Below are 10,728 nucleotides of genomic sequence, written 5' to 3' on the forward strand. Positions count from 1 at the left end.
ACCGGAATCGAACCCGGGACCCTTCAGTCCACAGGCCGACGCTCTATCCACTGAGCCACACCGGTCAGGGCTATAGTTTCATTTTTAACTGTACATTTCCTTTCCTTTTCATTAAACTTCCATTTACATTTCATGTCCTTTTTGCTGTTAAAGTGTTTATTTCTAGATGAAACAGTACAAGAGACATGTACTGTGTATAAGAAAGGTTAAGCCCTGGCCGGTTTGGCTCGGTGGATAGAGCATCAGCCTGCAGACTGAAGGGTTCTGGGTTCGATTCTTGTCAAGGGCACATGCCCGGGGTTGTGGGCTGGATCCCCAGTGGGGAGCGTGCAGGAGGCAGCCAGTCGATGATTCTCTCTCATCATTGATGTCTCTATCTCTCTCCCCTCCCCTTCCTCTCTGAAATCAATAAAAATATATATTTTTAAATTTAAAACAGGGAATCATTTTGGGGTCTGGAACGGATTAATTCAACTTACATGATTTCTAATGGGGGGAAAAAATGATCCGGTTTTCAGACAGCCTCTCGGAACGCATCAAGTTCGAGAAAGGAGGTTCCACTCACTGTACGTGCCTTTTGGTAACTAGGGAAGCGTCACGTCTTGGCGGTTCCGCCTGGGGCTGGAGCCAGTATCGTGGCCCATTTATAAATCACAGGAACGAAGAGCCCCAGGGAGCCGACCACCGAGACCACGAGGAACGTCCACAGGAAGAGCCGGTCGAGGACCCGGGCGATGAACTTCCAGTCTTCAACCACCTGCGGCCAAAAAATAAAAAATAAAAAAAAAGACCCACATTCAATACAGAATTCAACACTGTGTACTTATTTTCAGTTATAATCTGCTGCCCTGGCCGAGGTGGCTCAGTGGATAGAGCATCAGCCTGCGGACTGACGGGTCCCGGGTTCGATTCCGGTCAAGGGCACAGGCCTGGGTTGCAGGCTCGATCCCCAGTGGGGGGCCTGCAGGAGGCAGCCGATCCGTGATTCTCTCTCATCATTGATGTTTCTCTCTCCTTCTCCCTACCTCTCTGAAATCAATAAAAATATATGTATTTTTAAAAAGATACAATCTGCTGAATTAAGGCCAAAGCACTGTAAGTACCCCACCCCACCCCCCACCCCCCGTGCTCAGCGCTCAGGGACAGATGCTGGGACAACAGGGCCTCAAGGACATGGCACAATGTCATTCACACATCGACTTGTCATATTTTACAACTGGCTTATTTTGACAATTTCTAAGTTAGAATATTTATATTATTTAAATATTTGGTAATAAACCAAAAATAAATTCTCTTTCATTCTCCCCCGCCCCCAGCCTGTCAAATATATTTTGACTTCAGAGAGGAAGGGAGAGGGAGAGAGAGAGAGAAACATCAGTGATGAGAGAGAATCATGGATCGGCTGCCTCCTGCACGCCCCCCACTGGGGATCGATCCCATAACCCGGGCCTGTGCCCTTGACCAGAATCGAACCCGGGACCCTTCAGTCTGCAGGCCGGCGCTCTATCCACTGAGCCACACCGGCCGGGGCCAGAACCGGATTTAGTAAAGATCTTCTCGAGGATGCGCGTCCACATTTCTGGCCCTCGCCCTGCGCTTGGCCTCGGAGGGCCCTGACCCGCTGACCCGCCTCTGCGCCGCCCCCGGGCACAGACCTCTCGGACCGCGTTCTCCTTCACCACGTGCCTGGCGATGTAGCGGATGGAGTCGAGCGCGGCTCCCAGCGCGTCCCGGGCGGGGCTCGGTCCCCCGCGGGCCCCGGCCTCCTCTCTCCGGGCGGAGTACCGGTCGGCGTGGCCCCGCATGCACAGCAGCCGGGGCAGCCGGTGGAGGAACAGCCGGCGCACCCAGGGCGCCATGGCGTGGTGCGTGGCGGGCGAGCGGTGGTGGATGTTGATGGCGAAGACGGTCACCGTGATGGACAGCGTCACGAAGATCATGGTGAGCACCAGGTACTCCCCGATGAGGGGGATGACCTTGGAGGACGAGGGGATGATCTCGTCGATGACCAGCAGGAAGACGGTCAGCGAGACCAGCACCGAGGTGCAGAGGCAGATCTTCTCGCCCTCGTGGGACGGCAGGTAGAAGACCAGCGCCGTGAGCAGCGAGAGCCCGACGCAGGGCACGATGAGGAACAGCGTGTAGAAGAGGGGCAGGCGCCGGAGGACGAAGGCGTAGGTGACGTGCGGGTACCAGCGGCGGCCGTCCGTCCGGTTGCCCCGGCGGCCCGTGGCGCTCACGATCTCCCACTCCCCGTTGTCGAAGAAGTCCCTCTTGTCCACGTCCCGGTCCTCCAGCAGGAGGTCCACCTGCGAGCCGTCGTAGGTCCAGGAGCCGAACTTCATGGAGCAGTTCTGGAGGTCGAAGGGGAAGAAGGTGACGTCGATGGTGCAGGAGCTCTTGTAGTTGGCGGGCGGCGTCCAGGTGACGGTGCCGTCGAACCGGACCACGGTCTTCGTGCGGGCCCCTTCGAAACGCCCGTCGGCACTGAAACGCACACGCGGACACACGCACAGTAACACTGCAGGCGGGGCTCAGGGTTGGGCATCGACCTAGGAACCAGGAGGTCAGGGTTCGATTCCCGGTCAGGGCACAGGCCCGGGTTGCGGGCTCCATCCCCAGTGGGGGGCGTGCAGGAGGCAGCCGATCCGTGATTCTCTCTCATCATGGATGTTTCCGTCTCTCCCTCCCTCCCTCTTCCTCTCTGAGATCAAAATATATATATATATTTTTTTTAAATATATTTTATTGATTTTTTACAGAGAGGAAGGGAGAGAGATAGAGAGTTAGAAACATCGATGAGAGAGAAACACCGACCAGCTGCCTCCTGCACACCCCCTACTGGGGATGTGCCCGCAACCCAGGTACATGCCCTTGACCGGAATCAAACCGGGACCTTTCAGTCCGCAGGCCGACGCTCTATCCACTGAGCCAAACCAGTTTCGGCAAAAATATATATATTTTAAAGAATAAGTCCCAAGCCTTACAACTGGCTTATATTGAACTTTCACATTAGAATTAAAGATTGTTAAATCATACATGATATATATATATATATATATATATATATATATATATATATATTAGCCTGCTCTCTTGGGTTGAACATTTTTTTAAAATATATTTTTATTGATTTCAGAGAGGAGGGGAGAGATAGAAACATCAATGATGAGAGGGAATCATGGACCGGCTGCCTCCTGCACATTGGACTGAGCCTGCAACCCAGGCATGTGCCCTTGACCGGAATCGAACCCGGGACCCTTTGGTCCACAGGCTGATGCTCCATCCACTGAGCCGAACCGGCCAGGGCTGGTCGAACATTTAATTAACTCATCCACTGCCTTGGCAGGGCCAGCCCCCGCCCACCCCTGCTCCACGTGCTGGACAGGGGGACTGACCACTGGTGACCCCCCTACCTCCTCACACCTTCCTGGGGTTCCCAAATGCGTCACAAATGTCACAAACCAAAGGACACTCTGTGATCAGGAAACAACATGCACGGGAACACGCACACGCACACACACACACACGCACGCACACACACGCACGCACACATGCACACATGCACACGCAACAAAGGAGGGGACCAACAGGACTGACTTGAACCCAAAGAATGTGAAATCGGGCTCTGACCGGTGTGGTTCAGTGGTTAGAGCGTCGGCCTGCGGACTGAAGGGTCCCGGGTTCGATTCCGGTCAAGGGCATGGACCTGGGTTGCGGGCACATCCCCAGTGGGGGGCGTGCAGGAGGCAGCTGATCCATGATTCTCTCTCATCCATGTTTCTAACTCTCTATCCCTCTCCCTTCCTCTCTGTAAAAAATCAATAAAATATATTTTTTTGAAAAAATGTGAAATCAAGTCATTCGACCGGACAGCCACCCCCCTCTCAGAAGGAAGGCGCCGACACCAGAGCCCAATCGCCACGCAGGGGTGCCCTTCGGAAACACACGGAAGGCGGGCTGTAACTTACTTGTCAAACAGGACGATGTCTGGGGTCCAGAGGGCGTCTGACGGGACCCGGATGGCTCGGATCCCCCCGTAGTCCTCGGGGTTCCACCGGAGCTTCACGTCCCTCCACTCCTTTGAAACAAAGACAACGGCGTCGATTTCAACGGACTCAACCCTCACAGGGACTGGCCACGGCCAGACAGGAAATCTTGGCCCCTCCCGACGGAGAGAGCGCCGGGGCGCCTTCCCCGTGGGCGCTGGGCTCTGAGCTCGGTCCCTGCGGCACAGGGAGCGCCAGGCGGCGTGTGCTCACGGTTCTGCTTGGCACGCCTTCGCCAACCGCCAGCCGGGCCCAGGAGGTGCAGCCTCGGGCATCTCGGGTCCGGGTTTGAGGGAAACATGCCTTTTCCAGCTGTGTCGACATGGACCAGCCGGACTGCTTCATGCAAAGAGCAGCTGGACGCATTCCGTGTTCCACACACGCAAACACCTCGTCCGGCCTCCACGCGGGAACGACGCTGGGGTCATGTCAAGTTGAGACTCGCACCCCAAGGAAAGCACCGTGCCTTTTAGGAGTTCAGGGTCAGGGAAGTGGCGGTCGGTACTAAAAAGTAGGGACACTGGGGCGGTGGGGGCTTGCCCGGGGTGGGAATGGCTGGGGGGGTGTCAATTGGGGAAAAAGGAGACATATGTAAAAGTTTAGACAATAATAAAAAAAAGTAGCGACAGCCCGGCCAGTGTGGCTCAGCGGTTGAGCGTCAAGCTATGAACCAGGAGGTCACGGTTCAATTCCCGGTCAGGGCACAGGCCCGGGTTGCGGGCTCCATCCCCAGTGGGGGGCGTGTAGGAGGCAGCCGATCCATGATTCTCTCTCATCATGGATGTGTCTATCTCTCTCTCCCTCTCCCTTCCTCTCTGACATCAATAAAAATATATATTTTTGCCCTAACTGGTGTGGCTCAGTGGCTAAAGCGTCGGCCTTCAGACTCAAGGGTCCCGGGTTCGATTCCGGTCAAGGGCATGGACCTGGGTTGCAGGCACATCCCCAGCAGGGAGTGTGCAGGAGGCAGCTGATGGATGTTTCTCTCTCATCGATGTTTCTAACTCTCTACCCCTCTCCCTTCCTCTCTGTAAAAAATCAATTAAATATTAAAAAAAATAAAATAAAGTAACGCCTCATTGCCCGTTCCCGTCTCACTGAGAGTACTGTAAAGCCAGAATCTTTGCCGGAATCAAGGAGCTGCCACACCACCAGCCTCCCATGGCTCTGACCTCATCTGCTCCTCTCCCCCGGGGGCTCCCTCCCCTCCGGCCACACTGGCCACCTCGCTGCTCCTTAAACTCCCGCCAACCCACCCCGCCCAGCCCTCCCTCACACCCTCCGTGCCGCACACCCTGTAGTAACAGGGTCGCCGGGCGCCAGGGGGGCGAGGCCTTTTGCGTTTGATACGTACCTGCTTCAACCAGACTTTCGTGGTCATGAGCTGGTTTTTCTCATCCTGAAAAACAGAGGTTTAAATGAGGCCGATGGTTCCGACTGCGGACACCATGATTCCCTAAATACGAGTTCTTCCGTTTTATGCCAACACTCCTCCCGGGTGGGGCCTGCGTTCTGTTCATCCGTCCACAAAGGCAGGGCCCTTTTTCCAGCTTCGTGTCACATGATTCCTCCAGACGCAGGCTGCGTTTCAGACAAACTGCCCTCACGCTCACCATCGGCGTTTTTAGATTTAACACTCCCACCACCACATTTCCCCAGATCTGACTGAGATACAACCTGAGAGATGAGCACAGTGGAACTTTATGTACTTGCTGTACACGGGCCCTGGCTGGTGTGGCTCAGTGGATAGAGCGCTGGGCTGCAGACTGAAAGGTCCCGGGTTCAATTCCTGTCAAGGACACACGCCTGGATGGTGGGCTCGATCCCCAGTGGGGGGCGTGCAGGAGGCAGCCGATCCATGATTCTCTCTCATCATGGATGTTTCCATCTCTCTCTCTCCCTTCCTCTCTGAGATCAATAAAATAGATATTAAAAGAAAAAAAAAGATCGCCTTCACCAGTTTGGCCCAGTGGATAGAGCGTCAGCCTGTGGACTGAAGGGTCCCGTGTTCGATTCCGGTCAAGGGCATGTGCCTTGGCTGCGGGCACATCCCCAGTGGGGGGCGTGCAGGAGGCAGCTGATCGATGTTTCTCTCTCATCGATGGTTCTAACTCTCTATCCCTCTCTCTTCCTCTCTGTAAAAAACCAATAAAATATATTTTAAAAAAAGAAAAGTTCATAGTCACCAACCACAGCACACTGTGTAAGTTACAACACTCAGCACAGAGCCCTGGCTGGTGTTGCTCAGTGGATAGAGCGTCGACCTGAGGACTGAAGGATCCCGGGTTTGATTCTGGCCAAGGGCACATGCCCGGGTTGCAGGCTGGGGTTGCGTGCAGGAGGCAGCAGGTCAATGATTCTCTCTCATCATTGATGTCTCTCTCTCTCTCTCTCTCTCTCTCCATTCCTCTCTGAAATCGATAAAAATATATTAAAAAGAAAAACAAAGGCGTGCAAAAATAAACAACCCAAATTTTAAAAAAGTCAATGGAAAAATGTCTTCGGGTGAGGATTAAAAACACACACAAAACATACACCAGCGTTCACTGCAGTTTTGTTCACGACAGGAAGAACGTGGAAGCAGCTCAAGTGTCCATGGACAGACGAATGGATAAGCAAATGTGAAATGTAAATCGGATGGAACGGCATTCAGCCGCAGGAAGGACAGTCTGACATGTGCTACAACACGCATTAACCTTGAAGATGCTCTGCTAAGGGAAATACAGCGGGGCCTTGACTTACGAGTGTCCCGACTAACGAGTTTTTCGAGATACGAGCGGTCTCTCCGCCGATTTTTTGCTCTGAGTGGTGAGCTAAAATTCGGGTGACGAGCCAGCTTCAGACGCCCCACCGCTAGGTGGCGCAGCGAACGTCACCGTGGACGCCACCACATCAGCCCAGCACCACGTGTCTCACGCGTTCGCTTTTTGATTTGACACACGAGTGATCTGAGTTACGAGCTCCGTCGGGGAACGAATTAAACTCGTAAGTCAAGGCCCCGCTGTAAACCACAGAAGGATAAATACTGCACGGCCCCACTTGTAGGAGGTGCCTGGAGCAGCCCACTTCAGAGACAGGAAGCAGAACGGTGGTTGTCAGGGGCCAGGGGGCAGGTTGAACGGGGGGTGAATGTTGCACAGGCTCAGACTCTCAGTGTTTGAAGACGAAGAGAGTTCTGGAGGCGGATGGCGGTGATGGTTATACAATAACCTGAATGTAATTAATACCACTTAACTGTGCACTTAAACATGGCCAAGACGGTAAACATCAACGTTGTATTTTACCACAATTAAAAGTAAAAAAAAAAAAAAACAACAGTAAGTGCAGAGACCAGGGAAGTACAAGTGGTCCCGACAGCAGGGGAGAGGACAGAAGGTAAATAGCTTAGCGGACGGGAGGGCACCCACGCCCTGGCCCGTCCCTAAGACAGGAGAACGACCCGGAAGGGAGGAGGAGGAGGAGGCCCCAGGGAAGCGGGTCCCAGAGGCCAAGGCGGCCGTGGGGTCCTCGCCCGGGGAAGCAGGGGCCCTGGGGGGGTACCGCCTGGCCATCCCTCTTAGGCCGAGGCTCCGAAGAGCAATTTCAACCCCACGGAGCGTGACGCCGGGTCCGGAAGGGCTCGCACACCTACCACGTCCACCAGCTGAGATATGGCGAGGCCGAACTTTATTCCGATCTTGTCGTCCAGGCGCTCCACGGGGCGGACCCACCTCTCGTAGTCCTGAAACAGATCCTTGAACAAACTGTCTTCGTGTTTGGCCACAAAGAACGGTTCAGCCAGGCCTGCGTCACAGGTTTTCAAAAGTTAGTATGTTGGCTTCTCTCCTGCCAAATACTTCGACTTAACACACACACACACACACACACACACACACACACAAGTTTGTCATGGTCCTGGCCGGTGTGGCTCAGTGGATAGAGCACCAGCCTGCGGACTGAAAGGTCCCAGGTTCGATTCCGGTCAAGGGCACATGCCCGGGTTGTGGGCTTGATCCCCAGTAGGGGGCATGCAGGAGGCAGCCGATCCATGATTCTCTCTCATCATGGATGTTTCTATCTCTTCCTTCCTCTCTGAAATCAATAAAAATATATTTCCAAAAAAAGTTTGTCATCATTCATAACCCCAAACTATTACTTAGGCTATGATTAATAGTCCTTTTCAAGTGCAATATTAATACAAACATCTGCGATCGATGAGGACCACTCTGTTCAGATACATTTCTTAGTTAATCCGATTACTCGAGCGGGAACATGCTGAGTTCCTTAAGGAGCACTCAACTCGATACAGAGGCACTTAGACTCTAAGGAACCGCCCGGCCGGCGTGGCTCAGCGGCCGAGCGGCACCCCCGGAAGTCACGGTGTGTTTCCCAGTCGGGACACACGCCCAGGTCGCGGGCTCGATCCCCGGTAGGGGGCGTGCGTGGAGGCAGCTGATCCACGATGCTCTCTCATCATTGATGTTTCTGTGTCTTTCTCCCTCTCCCTTCCTCTCTGAAATCAATCCTATATAATAAAAGGCTAATATGCAAATCGACTGAACGGAGGAATGACCGGTCGCTATGACGCGCACTGACCACCAGGGGGCAGGCGCTCAACTCAGGAGCTGCCCCCTGGTGGTCAGTGTGCTCCCACAGGGGGAGCCGGGCTCAGCCGGCTCATGGCTGGCGAATGCAGCAGCGGTGGCGGGAGCCTCTCCTGCCTCCATTGCAGGCGGAGAGTAAGGAGCAGGGGTCCCGGACTGCGAGAGCCCCGGACTGTGAGAGGGATGTCTGACTTGATTGGGCCTAAGCCAGCAGGTGGACATCCCCCGAGGGGGTCCCAGACTGCGAGAGCCCCGGACTGTGAGAGAGATGTCTGACTGCCGGCTTAGGATCGGGCCTACGCTGGCAGGTGGACATCCCCCGAGGGGGTGCCAGACTGCGAGAGGGCAAAGGCCGGGCTGAGGGACACCCGGCCCCAGTGCATGAATGTCATGCACCGGGCCTCTAGTAAAGATCCATTTAAAAACAAACAGACATGCCGAAACCGGTGTGGCTCAGTGGATAGAGTGTCGGCCTGCGGACTGAAAGGTCCCAGGTTCGATTCCAGTCCAGGGCATGTACCTTGGTTGTGGGCACATCCCCAGTAGGGGGTGTGCAGGAGGCAGCTGATCGATGTTTCTCTCTCATCGATGTTTCTAACTCTCTATCTCTCTCCCTTCCTCTCTGTAAAAAATCAATAAAATATATTTTTAAAAAATAAATAAATAAATAAATAAATAAAATAAAATAAAAACAAACAGACACAGTTCTGATGTTATGCCCCCCATCTCCCTTCCGCTAGGGCCGTGGTCGGCAAACCGCGGCTCAGGAGCCACATGCGGCTCTTTGGCCCCTTGGGTGTGGCTCTTCCTAAGCCTTAGGAGCACCTTAATTAAGTTAATAACAATGTACCTACCTATATAGTTTAAGTTTAAAAAATTTGGCTCCCCAAAGAAATTTCAATCGTGGTACTGTCGATATTTGGCTCTGCTGACGAATGAGTTTGCCGACCGCTGCTCTAGGGTAACTACTGCTCAGTTTGATGTACAGACATTTTTAAAAACGCAGACACAGAGGAATAACAAAAGTCTTCTCTTTAAGTTCTGCGACTTGCTCTTTTTTTTTTTTTCATTCAGTGCTCGATGTCGGTACCCGTTTATCCATCTCCAGTCTCTCTTCACAGGTGGCAAGGCGGTCCGGGCCACGGGTGTGCTGTCATTTACGTAAGCTTTCCCCACCGACGGGCGTGTCTATTATAGTCCCCGGTTTGGGGTTATTTCTGACAGCACCGCAGTGGGAAAATGCTGTCGTTACCTTCCTTGTACGCCTTTTCTTTCCACACTTACACAAGAATTTATGGCACCGACTCTTAGAACTGCTGAGTCAAGGGTACACGCATTTCCAATCTTGCGAGTTGCTGCCAATGGCGTGCCCGTTCGTCTGTGCCAGCCGTCATGAGAATAAAATAAGATAATATATCTGAAAGCTTTCTAAGAGGGTAGAGGCTCTTGTATCCCCAACTCATAAGCCAGGCGTTCCCCTCTAGGTCTCCTTGGACCTTTTTTTTTTAAGTTAATAAAAAGTGACTTATATCCCTTTTTTTTTTTTTTAATCCTTTTGTAACAGTCCCAGGAAGGCTATTTTAAGCAAAGGCGAGCTAATGCAGCAGTGAACATAATCAGCCGTTTTTGTTAGCGAGGAGAAAGCTGTGCTATAGCCAACACTTTCAATGTGACAGATAAGTTCTTACCAGTCACTATTTTTTTTTAAATATATTTTATTGATTTTTTACAGAGAGGAAGGGAGAGAGATAGAGAGTTAGAAACATGGATGAGAGAGAAACATCCATCAGCTGCCTCTTGCACATCTCCTACTGGGGATGTGCCCGCAAAAAAGGTACATGCCCTTGGCCGGAATCGAACCTGGGACCTTTCAGTCCGCAGGCCGACGCTCTACCCACTGAGCCACACCGGTTAGGGCATCCAGTCACTATTTTAAGTATTACAGGTGAAATGCAGAGGGTGTGTGGTCCATCCCCGCCCCATTCTAGGATTTTCATGATATTTTCTACTAAAGGCTCCGTGCATGGAAATTCATGCACTGGAGGGGGGTCCCTCAGCCCGGCCTGCCCCCTCTCACAGTCGGGGAGCCCTCAGGG

At 53.0% G+C, this 10,728-nt stretch overlaps 1 protein-coding gene across 1 annotated transcript; it reads right to left on the reverse strand.

Moving 5' to 3' along the window:
- Nucleotides 1–363: 363 nt before the first annotated feature.
- On the reverse strand, nucleotides 364–7,764 carry CHRNA5 (cholinergic receptor nicotinic alpha 5 subunit). Its single transcript, XM_070400387.1, has 5 exons — nucleotides 7,681–7,764; nucleotides 5,404–5,448; nucleotides 3,972–4,081; nucleotides 1,656–2,487; nucleotides 364–757 (listed from the first exon to the last, which is right to left on the reverse strand). Exons 2-5 carry the CDS (start codon nucleotides 5,428–5,430, stop codon nucleotides 596–598), a joined length of 1,131 nt encoding a protein of 376 aa, XP_070256488.1. The 5' UTR covers nucleotides 5,431–5,448; nucleotides 7,681–7,764; the 3' UTR covers nucleotides 364–595.
- Nucleotides 7,765–10,728: the final 2,964 nt, after the last annotated feature.

Source organism: Myotis yumanensis, unplaced genomic scaffold (genome assembly GCF_028538775.1).
Source record: "Myotis yumanensis isolate MYYU_CA2020_CCGP unplaced genomic scaffold, mMyoYum1.0.hap1 SCAF_20, whole genome shotgun sequence".
In the NCBI taxonomy this organism is placed as follows: Eukaryota; Metazoa; Chordata; class Mammalia; order Chiroptera; family Vespertilionidae; genus Myotis; species Myotis yumanensis.